The sequence below is a fragment of the Rhynchophorus ferrugineus genome, unplaced genomic scaffold (genome assembly GCF_030347505.1).
Source record: "Rhynchophorus ferrugineus isolate W39M unplaced genomic scaffold, kcgeb_rfMv2 rfM9, whole genome shotgun sequence".
NCBI lineage: Eukaryota > Metazoa > Arthropoda > Insecta > Coleoptera > Curculionidae > Rhynchophorus > Rhynchophorus ferrugineus.
Window position 1 is genome coordinate 14,626,415 of NW_027472588.1, and position 14,815 is coordinate 14,641,229.

A 14,815-nucleotide genomic window follows, 5' to 3' on the forward strand; every position below is an offset into this window, starting at 1 on the left:
GACGAACTAAACTATAAATAAAGTATCTGCGATTTGATATGACCTCTTAAACCTTTAATGTCAGTCTTTTGGATCTCACCGGTCTAAATGTGACTGTTCCTGATTTTTTTAACGCGTGTCTGACTTTGTACATACTATACACTCAAAATTATGTCCACCAAAAATAAATTAATTTAATGATTTCATAACCAACTTCATTTTAAACTAATTGTATATACATTATATATTTTTAACAAATATTAAATATATTATCACATAATATTATAGATTTATAATTTAAAATTAGGCTCTATACCAGTTTTTATATTATGTCAATAAATACAATTTATCAACCACATTATGAAACTATCTGAAATAAACCAGATAATGTTTCGCCTTGAGTAGTTTAGAGTTTCTTTGAGAGAAATAAAATGTGCATATTTAGTGTATGCTAATGGTTGTTTCATCCAATTATTTATTCTCCCACTATGTAGAATAATGAGTACAACTGGGGCATAAATATTTGTGTTTCTTCATGGGCAAAATTGTAAAATCTTGTAAAATAATAATTAGTTTAATTACGCCAATAACCAAGCTGAATTATACGAAATTATTTCACAGGTCTATTATATTCTTCGTGCAGACTATTACTTAAGCATTTTAAAAGTAAGAGAAAAGAATTAAAACACATCTAATTTTAAATTTTAACACACACAAAAAACATTTTAAAATAAAATGTGTACATAATAATAGTTGTAATAACTAAATAAAAATAAACAACAACCTTATTAAACCTATCTACTACACGTATTTTATATTCTACTATATAATATTAATATATTTTACTACAGAACATATGATAATATAATACAATAATTTTATCTTTAGTTGTTAAATAATATTGAAACGATAATTTTTGATGTATAATTAGGACCATTAAATACATTATGCTTCAGTTAGTAATTAAAACACTTTTACTAATTAATAATAAGCAAAGTAACGTATTTTTTAAATAATGTAAATATAATCCTTTAAAAATTATGGGTATTCTTGTTATAGGTATATCCAACACAAAAATATAAAAGAGCGTTATTAAATAATAATTTAAATGAGTGAATCAAATATCCAGTTAACCATAAAATTCTATAGATTTTAAGGATTATATTTTCAGTCCCTTATTTTGCATTTCTATAATAGGCCATTCATATAGCTGTCCAAACAAATGTTAAACATAAATTAGCGTTTGTGGATACATCAAAAGTCTCTACTACCTGCTGGGTTTACCACGAATAAAGTAACTTCTTGGTGTAATGTGTAAAAGGTTTTCTGCATCACGAGGAATTGTCTGAACACATGATTATTCCATGTATTCACCAAAATATGGCCTAGTTGAATTAGTTAAGCTTAACAGCATCGATCCAGTGAAATGATAATCTGCATTATATCATAGGGAATATGGCATATGGGGGATATAATCACATATATATATTTTATGTTTGGTATGATTATTTTATATATTCAACCATTTTGTTTGTTTCTTCATTTCTTGATTTTAATATGTCGATCTTTACCATTAATAGCTTTAGTTTATTTCTGCAATGCATAACAAACACACGCCCTTATGACTTTATTAATTTTATATTATATTAATCTCGCTAAGGTTTTGATGGGCTTGCTTCAACTGGCTTAATATATTATTTTTGACCAATTAATAATGTATCAGTTTGTATTACTTGTTTTGTTCTGCAATACGATGTTCTATTTTTATCTTTTAAGCGAAATTCTATAAACATTAAAAAATATATATAATGTTCAATAGATAAAAATCAAATTCAACTACTCTGATATTTATACTTTATACAATATTGAATCACTGACGATAGACTAGAATTGGAATTAGAATAAAACTAAAAATAATTCTCTAATATAGAATATATCAACATATTCTCTAATTTTTTTGCAGGTTTAGATTGCTCTTGGTTTTCATATTAAACTAATTAACAATGCTTTTTATTATAATAAAAAATCCCGTAAGAGAGTTTTTGTAAAAAAAAAATATAAGAAGTAGGCAGCAAAGATAATAAAAAGTGCCAATTCATATTCAGAATAGAACTTATCAACTAAAAATGAAAATAAATCAACCTACCTGTCAATTAATATTCTACATACCTACATCCACCTGCCTAATATTCGTTATATTTATATTTATTGTTGGCTCTCTTATTATTAGAATTCATCAAGTAAATGTTGCCTAAAGTGTTTAACAAATTACTATTAACTGCTAACGTAAAAGTTTATGAAAATAATGATTACCAATAACAATGTTATTATTGACTTTTTGCCTTTGAGCATTATTTTCAATATGACTGATCCAGGTGAAAAATACCTTTTATGCGAATGAGGATATATACTTATTTCAAGGATTCTACAGCATTTGGAGTACCGTCACTGTCATAGTTATCTCGTAATACCCCTCAATATTAACAGAAATCATTGACAAATATTGGTTTACCACCAAAAAAATCGTTAGCTATGAGAAAAGCTGAGAGCTATGTCTGGCGTATAAGATGGACATTAAAACGTACACTAAGTTCCTAGTTCTTGCACTGGATTTTTAGCCAGGTCCTCCCTTGAAATTGAGTCTCTTCTTCACGGCTTTTAGTATTTAATTGTTTCAAATCTTTACTTTACTTTATACAAATTGGAAATAATTCACGAAAAAAATTATTTTGAATGCAAATAAAATAGAGGCTTTCAATAACAATTGTTTCAATCAATATTTATAGCCATATAACCACATAGATGGGCTTTATTACAATTAAATTAACATGTTTTTAGTTAGCCTTAACCTTCAAAAGATGCGTGTATAAATTTGACAGCTGTCGGATCATTAGTTTGTGAATTATAGCATTTTGAGTGAAGCAGCTTTTGTTATTGTGAAAAAAATGGATAAAAAGGAATTTCACGTGTTGATAAAATAGTGCTTTTTGAAGAGAAAAAATACAGTTGAAGCAAAAGCTTGGCCTGATACCGAGTTTCCGGACACCGCCCCAGGAAAATCAACCATCAAGGATTGGTATGCTAAGCTTAGACATGGTGAAATGAGTACCGAAGACGGTGAACGCAGTAGACGCCCAAAAGAGGATATTACCGACGAAAACATTTAAAAAATCCACAAAATTATTTTGAATGGCCGTGAATTGAAATTGAATAAAATAGCAGACACTCTAAAGATATCAACTGAACGTAAACATCATATGATTCACGAATATTTGGGTATGAGAAAACTCTGTGCAAAGTGGGTGCCGCGCGAACTCACTATTGACCAAACACAACGAGTTGATGATTCGGAGCAATGTTTGAAGATGATCAAGCGTAATAAACCCGAGCTTTTGCATCGATATGTGACAATGGATGAAACATGGCTCTATCATTTCACTCTGAAGTCCAATCGACAGTCACCCGATGAACCCGCTCTAAAGCATGGGAAAACACAACAGTCGGCTGGCAATGCGCATGGAATAATTTTCATTGACCACCTTGAAAAAGGAAGGACCTTCCACGGCAACTATCACATAGCGTTATTGGACCGTTTGAAAGACAAAATAACAGAAAAACGGCCGCATTTGAAGCAAAAGAAAATGCTGTTAATCATTATATTATTTTATAATGCACACATAATGCTTTGCCATTTTACACATAATGTAGTACAATTTTCAAACTAAATTAATTTTAATCATGAAATTAACTCGCTAGAACTGTAATATTAGGAATATTAAAATGGCATGATATTTTGAATATGTGTCTCAAATAAAGGGAGTAAAAAATCGAATATTAACAATCTTCGAAGAAATTAATATTAACAAAATATAAGTTATCTAGATTTAGTGGGAGGTGGAGGAGGATTTTTATAACGATGAAAATTACTTATTTTCAATTAATATTATTTATTCAAATAATTTACATTCCACTGGATTATATACACAACAACAATATTTTTTTTAACAGAACTAGGTACAAAAATAACCAAACATATTACACAGTGATAAGTTTTTTGCTTCTATTACACAATTATAAGTAGACTATTTACATAGCAAATAGGTACAGTGGTTGGGTTCTGTAAGTTACCGACAGAAAATCAGTTTGCTTTAATGGTGCCGCCAGATCTAATGCCGTATTAAATAAAGCGGTTATGTTTCCGCGCGGTACCATTTTTGTTTCCGATATGGATAATTGCAGAACCGTAAAACAAACGGAAGGAACTATAAATATTCCAGCTAAGTTAACTAAAATTAAACATCTAAGATAATACTGGTCTTTTTACAACTAAAGATTCTCTCTCTGGGTACAGTGTTCATATTTTTTTAGTAGTAGTAGTAATAATAAATACTTATTTTATTTCACATTATATACAAAAAAAGAATGAAAATAATAGTAAACTTCACATTTAACGTCCAACAATTTAGACTCTTTGGTTTTGCTTCAGCATCTTCAATCACACCACTCACTCGGACCATTATCAATGGTTCGGTCTGGATGTTGTTGGACTCAAGGAGGTCCCGGAGGGCCGCGATAGCGGCGATGCGTATGGACTGAAACGGTGGTGCATAGTTGATGGAAATACTGGTTTCGGTAGTCTTAATTCCGTGGATGATGCCACTGAGGTTGGGCTGGGAGAACCTGACGAGCTTGGCGTGGAAGCCGGTGGAGGAGTCATCTGTGGACGCGAAGATCCCAACAATCCCGGTGGCAGTGCCTGGTGAATCGTGCTGGGCCATGAAGCTCCACCTTGTGACCACAAATGACTACTCAAGCCTAAAGGCATCGCGGTTCTTTGACCCAGGAACATTTGCTGACTTGAACTGTTTAGTAAAAATGCATGTAACTCGCTGGGATTATAAGCAGCCGCTGCGGCTCCAGCTCGATTCCACATTTGAAGATGAGCTCGTGCTTTCTCCATCATTGCCGCCGAGAAAAAGTTTGCGTTATTGTTCTCAGCATCAATAGACTCACCGCCGTATAGTCGTAAGGATGATCTGAGAAAATGCTGGTCCATGAAGAGACTGTCCATTGGTTCTCTGAAAAAAAATAAGGAGACATTAGATTTTTGAAAATTGATTAATTTGTAAGTGTATTAATAATAATTTTGAGCAAAACTCATTAGAAATATTGATGATCGATGATCAAAACACCATATTTTTTTAAACAGTAAACGTTAACAAGAATATTAATATCCTGAGAACTACTAATCTTCCCTTCAGATAATGAGCGAGATTACTCGAATGGTGTTTTGAAAACCACAAGACAACCGCTGGCAGACGTTTAAAAACTATTTGGCCGGTACCTACTAATTAAATTTACCGAAATACAAATCGTTTTTGAATTGCTGTATAATTTAAAGTGAAATCGTAGCCGTTTCCTCTCGAGTGTGACTGTTCAGATCAAATTATAGTTCTCTTTTCAAACGCATTTTATATTGTCATTAATATTTTTTCGTGCAAGAAGACGTGGTCGTAGTAACGCTATAATTTGTGGGGAAGACTTCGCGCTTTTTTAATAGTATAAGGAAATCTGAACGAATTCTAATTGTGTTAAGCTTCACCTCTAAATATAGCTACGATATTACATTAACAGTTGTTGGTTGATGATGATTGGTTAGCTATTTTATTATTACCCAATAATTTTATAAAAATATTATAAAGGTTTCAGTAACTACAGCATCGTGAATACGCTCGGTGTTGATGATTAACAAATGTTAATGTTAGTATATAATAACTAAACATATTTACCATATCACTACATAGTATAAAACAAAGTCGCCTTTTCTGTCCCTATATCCCTATGTGCGCTTAAATCTTTAAAACTACGCAACGGATTTTGATGCGGTTTTTTTCAATAGATAGAGTGATTCAAGAGGAAGGTTTATATGTATAATACATGCATAATATACTAAGGCAACATTGCTAATTTTAGAGGTTTCTAACGTGATGTCGTAAATTAACCTATTTTTTTAGGCTTATTTAGCAATTAGCAAAAACGCTGCCTAACCCTACGAGTTAGATCAAATTAATGTACTACAGTATTGTACACCATAAAAAGGTCTACAAAAAAGTCCGCGATGGTATATGTTTATCTTTTAGGGATAACCCACATTAACCATTTTTATTGTTTACTTTTTACGTGAGAAAATGGCTTATTTACGAAGCTATTTTTAGCAATACGGCATTAATCCTTATCGAGTATTAAGTACCTTAAATACAGTGTGCAATTAATATAGATCAGTATGGTTCCTTACAGCATGTAAATTAAACAAATATTTTCGGAGATATTACAAATTTAAAATTTGCGTTTAAAAATGTGTAATATAATAAAAATTGTATGAATTTAGATATTCCAAAGATAGCAGGAAATCTTCATAGTAAGTAGAGGGGAAGAGGAATTGTTTTACTCCAAATTTAATGCGTGCAGACTAAGGGCAGTAATGAATGAACCAAAAATACTGGATCGATTTTAATCATGTTTTCATTGAGTGATATAGGCATATATATTTTATGCCCGTGCAAAGTCGGAGCGGGCCGCTATGTTTTTATATACAACGTTCATATTTTTTCTGTAGTGTATTTAATTTAGTATCAGCATTGCACCCGTGCGAAGCCGGGGCGGGTCGCTAGTATCAAATAAAACAAGGAATATTATTCCGACTAGTAAAAGTAAATGCATTATACTAAAATTTTTTGTAAGTTATAAAAAAAATCAAGACAAAAGGGCAAGCTAAACTGCAGAAAATGCAAATAATGTTTCCCATACTATAGCAATCAAAGGCAATTATGAAAAATGTGGATAAAATTATGGAAATAGCTGAATCCCACCATCATATGAACACTATTTCTAATTTCCAGGAGCTAAAAATTATAGCCGTTTGCCGTTAACTTTTTAAGTCGTTTGCAATCATTTGAAAATTAGATATAAAAAAGCTGGTTGTATGGATATGTAATCTCCATCTCTTAAACATCACTAAATTGAGCAATATTTGAAGTGATTCATGACTGAGTATGAAAAGTGGAATACCCATGATATCGTCAATCAAAAATAGTAGTCAATTTGGGATTGACGATCGTGAATATTTTCTTGTAATTTTGGCGAGATTGGCAAGGAATCTTAAACTATGAGACGATTTACTATTATTAGTTGGAACATGAACATTTGAACCGCATGAAGATAGTAATCGCCTAGAAACCCCCAACTTTGGATATTAGGATAGTAATTATGTTTCAACAAAAACATATCATGCACAACGATACCACTGCTTGTAAGCTAGGTGGGATATTTTTATGCATACACCTTATAGTCCGGACTTGACACCAAGTTATTACAATTGGCGAACTGTTTAGCTAGTAAAAAACACACCTCAAAAAAGGCTTGTGAACATCGACTCTCCTATTTTTTGTTGTTGATAGGACAAAAGCTTCTATAGAAAGGTATAACGGTATTACCTTCAATAATTAGTGTTTAATATCAATAAATTTATTTTGTTTCAATCGATTACCATTTTTCTGAGTACAGGTCAAGACAGTTTTATTTTTGAAAAGTTTTATATTTTTTATTATTTACCATTTTCTAGGTTTTAAATGCATACTATAAAAAGTAGATTAAATTTTTTGAATAGAAAAAGGTATTAAAATCATAAGCCCTTTGTTATTTCTTCTGCCTGTTCATCGATAGTACAATTAATGCCAGAATATTTTTAATAATATTCAAAGCCAGCTTAATTAAGGCGGCTTTCTAGTTTATAATTTCGAAAAAATCGATTATTTTTTTCACATCTTAATCATACCTTCTTATTATATAATTTAATATATATTTTAATCCTATCTTAATCATTTAAGAATGTGCCTTTAAGTGATTCATCTTATTGCGCCATAAGATTCATTTAAATACAAAATTTCAAAAGCGTTTTTCTCGAAACTATATTTTGAAAAGATTGATTTGATATCTCAAGTTCTACTGAACCAATTTGACCTTCTTTATATACTTTTCCATCTTATGAAAGTAAAATAAGTCAAAGTTTTTTTTTCACCCAATCGCCAAAATAATTTTTGCAATTTTAAAATTTTTTAAAATGTAAAAATACAAATTTTGTTTCAGTTACTTTTAATAAGCACCTAATTTTAACTAAATATATTCAGTAGAACTGAAGATACCTTCTCAACAGTTTCAATATATAAGTAAATTTCTAGACTAAACCTTTATATGATTTTTGGTGAAATATAGTGGGGATAAAACCAAAGTACCAGAAATTATTTCAAAAGTGATTACTTATTCTTATCCGTGATTATTAAAATTAAAACAAAAACACGAGGAAACGCTCTAGCAATAATCGAAAACAATTTAAAAGTGAAATTACGCTTTTTTTTTCGGTCGTCCACCATCATAGGAAGTCGAAGAACAAAAAAAAATGTTTCATTCTTTCACGGCGAGACCAATGGAGATTTTATCGAGACGGCGTTGTAATGGACTTTAATGTTAATGTAAATTAATGCACACGTCAGAGAATGTAGAAGCACTTTGTCAAGTCCAATGCAGAACAGAACGTATCTCCCGGACCGTATCTCACAAAACAATCATCAGAATCAGTTATGCATAATTAAGTGACTTGATCAGATATCGAGCTGCTTGGGCAGGAGCTGCGTCAGTAGTAAAATCGTTTTGCAATGATGAAAGTCTCGCGGTGTATCTTGATCGAAAATGGTGCTTTTGGTTCGAACGGTGGTCAGTATCGCGCAATTAGTATCGTTAAATGCCAGTACGGTTGGTATGAGTCAATCTAACGTTTTAGCAAAGAGAGTGAAATATTGCGGATAAAATCTTCAAAAACAACACCGATCGATAACAAAATACTTTATGAATGAGACAATAGGGTGTGACTACAACGGTTTTAGGCCGGCATGATATTTAAAGTGACTTTCTTCTCATTTAGATTGATATGATTGGTAATTTTTCATCAGTTTTAGTAAATTGTTATTCACTCTGCTAACTTTTCCTAATAATTTATAATATATTATCTCAATTAATAACAATTGCCTACAGGATGTGACGAAAAAAGGCTCAAAGTTCGAAAAACTTTCAGGCAGCTTATCCGATACATATATTTGCGCATAATAGGTAACATGCAAAAATGACCATTCCTAACACTTTAAATATCGTCGTTTGTTTGCTTTCCACGTCAAAAGAGAAAAGTTCTCTGTGGTGTATTGAAACTAACGATGAAAAGTGAATCCTCAGATTACCACTTCTTCACATCGGTGAAATGTAGTTGCCAAATAGATTAAAAAAAGTGATGAAGTGTAAAAATTAATCGATAATTCTGCCAAACCAGCAAGGTTTTTTTCAAAACGGTATCACATGGTGGTGATTATTGATTGGTGGGTAGAAAGAAGGGAGAAAGTTGAAGAAAATGAAAGGATAAAAGATGATGAATTAACATTACAATAAATTAAGATGAGAATTATATACAATTAATCGCATAAATGATATGGTATTTTGATATTAAATATTTATAAAATAAGCTTTGTTTAAACGAGAATAGCTTAGTTGTCATATTATATATATATCTAGTAGGAAATGGAGATATATTAAACAGAATAGGATATTAATAATATTTTTGTTCTTATTATATGTTTATTGGCAATTATAATTATATATTTAATTTAGTAGTTTAGCTTTCCATTTGTATTACTACGTTATACAGTGTACCTATTGTCGGTTCTGGTTTTAACTTTTTAATATTGATGATTTTGATATCAAAGACAAACGATCTATTAGATGAAAACAAAGCTTCAAATCTCAAAAAACTTTCAAACAACCTAGCAGTTGATAATTAGACGGTTTCCACATGATGTATGTGACGGAAAATGGCTACCACACGAATTTATCAAAAATCCTATTTCGAAAGGTTTTTCTTTGGTTCTTTTTCGAGAAGTTTCATTGCTTGCCAAGCTACAGAGAATTTTCTATGACGTATAGTGACTTGAGATGAACAGTGGATCTATCTCGACAATTCGAAGCCCAAGAGATTATGGGTTAGTCCAGGAAAGCCATCCATACCAATATCGAAGCCATAGGAATATTCATGACCATAGTATAATAGGAAGAGCAGGGTGTGCTATATTACAAATTGCTAATACCGAATTAAATTGTTATTAAAAATGTCGGCCAATGTCAGTTGTAGATACTAAACTATGCATTTTTGCAAAAAAAAACTCAAAAACTCAACAGAAACAAAATCCTATTCTTGCGTGATAATGCTGGGGTACACTATGATAATTATCACTTGTTGAGGTCAATGAAGTACGGCTAGGCTGGTACGCGGTTTCGAAATTTTCAGGAAGTGCACAAATGGATCGATGACCGGATTGCTACTAAAACAATACCGTCCTTTGGACACGGTATCACTATATTGTCAGAAAGTTGGGAAATACTTGTAATAATACTTGTATTCTGCTACTTATCAATCTGTTTCTTTGAAGCAATAATCTAATATCTTGTAAGATTTTCATCAATTGATGTATTTTAGCACCCATTGATACCATCCTCATCTTCTGCCTCCGAACTTTGATACTACTTCTGGTATATTATTCCTCTTTGGGCGAGAATATCTTAAGAGTGCCCAATTATGGCCACACTTCCTGTGCCCCATAACTGTATGACAAACTTCCCTACTGGCTCAATATTGCTTTATAGATGGCTATTTTACTATTTTCTGATAACCTTGACTTGCGTTCGATGAGCTAATACATGCTCCGAAGCTTGTAGTCTAATTGTTCCTTTTTAGCCCATATGCGCACCAAGTGAGGTGTCGTTGGAAAAGATATAAAAAATTTTGATTGAAATCTTAAAATTTATAAAATTATATATCACTTTTTAAAATTATAAAATAATCACAGTACCAGATAATTAATACGGGCAAATATATAAGTAAAATAATAATATACCGTATAGATTAAGTATATACCTCTAAGTTTTTAAAGTATAAGTTGGAGTAAATAAATTTTATTCGGTATGTACTTTAATTAAATAATGAAACTCTCCTGAAGTGCAGCAGCTAACTGGTTAATATGTTGGTCTTGTCTGGCTTGACAGTTCTTGTTGTTTGACTCAATTTCTTCCTTTATTGTTCGCAGATTCTAATCCAGGTACACATGATTATTATTTATGTGGGGTCGAATATTGGGCCGAGTCATCATTGTTTTATTTTGAAATCTTTCTAGTACTTCGTCATTTGGGTCCAATCAGCCAGTACATGCTCCGGAGCTTACAGTTCAATTGTTTCCTTTTGGTTTATATGTATCTGCGTTAAATCAATATCCCTCAACAAATTCCTTTTTAAAATTATAAAATCATCAGGGCACAACAAGCATCTGATATTTAATACGGGTAAATATATAAGTAAATTAATATAGTATATATATGTAAGTATAATATTGGTACCGGTGTATTTTTTAATTGAATAGTGAAACTAGAAACATAAGGATCCATTAAAAAACACAAAACGGGAGTTTGATATGTTGTTGTTGAGCGATTTAGCAATTAAAATGATATTATGACTTTTTTCCTCGTCAGTCGATTACCGAAAAACGTCCACGCCCCTGCCTCGGCCGGCTCATTTCGCCTGTGATAGAATTTAATTTATCTGTTTTGAATGTTGGCCGCCCGAGGGCGTTGCTCGATCTGCCGCCCTGTAATTTTACGCGATCGTCCTCTACGCAAGAAGAGCCGCCTTGACGATATAATGAAACCTGCATTTTCTCACACCTCAGGTAGTGTTTTCCTGCTTATTTTCTAACTTTGCCTTTAATTACCTCACCGGTCATCGAGTCGGTAATGTTGGGTGGTGATTCGGAAATCGGTGTCAGTGGCGGCGCTCCGAACCGATTCAATTAGTTACGGATATCTCTTCGGTGTAAATTAATGTATTTTTTTAGCAAATATTTCGGAAATGAGTAACAAAAACTCGAAATATTGAATGATAGTTAAGGACTAAATAAATCTGATTGATTTAAATATATATTAATAGTTGTTATTTGTAGTTATTAGGTACTTGTATGTATTTTGTTCATTGATTCACTTTATTATTTTCGGACAACAGACTACATAGATGACATCCACTAAGATTCTGATAAGAATTTCAGTGACACATGGTCATCTTCGGTAGCTTTCGCTTCATTGTGCAAAGTTGCCATTTTATGAGCAAACGAGAGGTAGAATCTAATCAGTTGAATGTCCCCATTTTTGTTTTGGTATCACAGGCTTCTTTATATCTGATATAAAACTATTATTAACAATATTTAATTTCTGTATTCTCCGTTCATCGTTATTTTATTAGCATATGAGTTATTAAAAGTTTTTAATCAATTTTATATTTTATAAGTAATTTATTAAGTTATAGGTTAAGAACTCTATTGATTTGGATGCAACGTTTTCATTGTTTTTATTCACTTATATTTCATATAAAAGGTAAATATTATAATGTACTTTGTTCCTGTATCGTTCATGTTTTAGCTTTAAATACCACAGAATACAGATTTGACAAAATGTCATTCATATGAGTATCTACTTTATTATTTGTTTTAATTTTGCAAATTGGATTCAATTCGATATTAGATTTATTATATTTTAAACAAAATTGTAGTCGGTTCAAAAATCACTCGATTTGTATTTTGTTAATGACAATTTGTAATATTTTAAAGTCTCCTTTTTACCAACGAACCATCTTAACTAGACCTATAGTTTAACCCTGGATCCGAATCACAATCCTCGGCATTAAGCCTACCGATTGGCCAGTGACAAATATAGAGACCATCCCAGAAGACTTCCGGTCTTACCCAGCCTGGTTACAGGCGTGACTGGGACAGTTATTCCTTGTATGATTTTGTACTGTCGCCTATAAACACATTTACAATTAGAATCATAAATAGAAAGTACATTCATGCCCTATCAGGATTCGAAGCAGCGACCATCGCAAAAGTTAAATAGGAGGACCGTTCTGTCGCCTTAACCACTGCGCCATTCAAGCCGGCTGAGGAAAAATTAAACAAAGAACATTTAATTTCAACTCGATTGATTTTGAAATGTAGAACATCGTATTTTGGTAAAAATTATAGAATATTAGATTTATTTATGATATATGTATGCTCCTATATATGTATACAAACATGCTTATATAAAAAGGTACTTTGGTTTGTTACTGCAATGTTCATTTATATTTAAAAAATCCTATATATCGTATTGTTTTCTTCTTTACCCATAATAAAAATTATTTTAAAATTAAATATCTTGTCTCATAAAAATGTGTTGATATTACTTTTAGTATATTATAGAAGATGGCATTTGTAACGATACATTTTCAAGCCTAAATTTAAAAAGGATATTTTAGATTAATTTTAATTTATTCTTGAAATCTACATATAATTTACAAGAACTGGCAAAGTGGCAAAATCAAATTTTTGTGCCAGACGACTCTATGATTAGATTTCTGTCGACAAAATGATTAAAAATTCACAGAAAAAAATATCCAAGAAAGCAATGACATAAAAATATCCTTATATAATAAGACCTAATGAAATTGCTGATTATTTATATACAAAACAAACGGTTGATTAATTTAAGGTCATTATTTCAACTCTAGCTACTATTTTTACGTGATAAACTGACGTAATCCTTCTAAAAAATATTTAAAATACCTCTAGTACGAGCCTGTTGTCGTAAAAATCAAATAATACTGTATGGGTGTGCCTAATGGATCGTAAATTGCAGTTGCTTATGCAAAACGGTCGAGAATCTAAACGGCCATCGTCCAGACGACACTCTGTAATTATTAACACCCGACAAAAACTTAATTAATTTGTGCGTCATTAACAAAACCGCTAACGGTATAATCGTTACTTATTAGCGCGTTCTTCGAGGTGGTCTTGACGACTGCAACTGTCTATTTATTATATTAAATCGGGTAATTTTGCTGTTTTCATTTCGACAATGACAGATTCGAGGAAAGAAGTTATTTTAACCGGGTCGAGTTTATGGCTTTTGTATTGCTAAGTTGTCACAATTCTTAAAAATTCTTGATAGTGCATCGCAGAAGCCCCATATTACGTGTCCAACAAACTGACTCAGCGTGACACCCCCCATAAAATCCATAACGAATGTGATTCGGAGTGTTAGTGCGAAGTACTCTGAAAGATTCTTAGTGCACCCTAATGCACTAACCAAAGAGTTAAACATGCGCGATGATAGTGAAGTGCGTAGGCTCAAAGGCAAACTGCCATACGAACTGATTAGTAGATACGTAGTGAGATTTAATAATCTCTAGAATAAGCTAGAATAGTTTTTAGAATAAGTTAGGATAGACTATTAGATAAGTTAGAATTGTATCTAGAATAAGATTTAGATTATAAGTTGTACAGTAGATCACTTACTGAAGTTATCTACTACATGTCAGAATAGTTCTATTATATAACTGAAATCATATAACAATACTTATTGCTCATGGGCAGATTGGTGACGATCTAGGAGATTAATAAAAAAAATTGATAGTGCGTACAATCTGAAATGGAAAATTTTGGTGATATGAGATACGGTTTAGTGAATTCAGATTATACGCATTCACTTGAAAGATATTGATCAGAAGGAACTGTAGCTGTGTAAGTGTTTCCATGTACATCTATATAGATTTAGCAACACGTACCCAAACGTTGTTACGTTGTAAAATTATTTGACCGTATTGCCACTAAGAAAACACTTTTTGTTTGTTCGCTTATTTCTTTCGGCCTTTAGCTCAATT

The 14,815-nt window shown here is 31.7% G+C and overlaps 1 protein-coding gene across 1 annotated transcript in view; it reads right to left on the reverse strand.

Annotated features, from left to right (window-relative positions):
• Positions 1–3,909: 3,909 nt before the first annotated feature.
• The window catches only part of LOC143201932 (T-box protein H15), a 106,502-nt gene continuing 95,596 nt past the window's right edge, over positions 3,910–14,815 (reverse strand). The window contains exon 5 of the mRNA XM_076413136.1: positions 3,910–5,057. Within this exon, the coding sequence (XP_076269251.1) occupies positions 4,499–5,057 (559 nt within the window). The 3' untranslated portion in view covers positions 3,910–4,498. The remainder of the gene's footprint in view (positions 5,058–14,815) is intronic.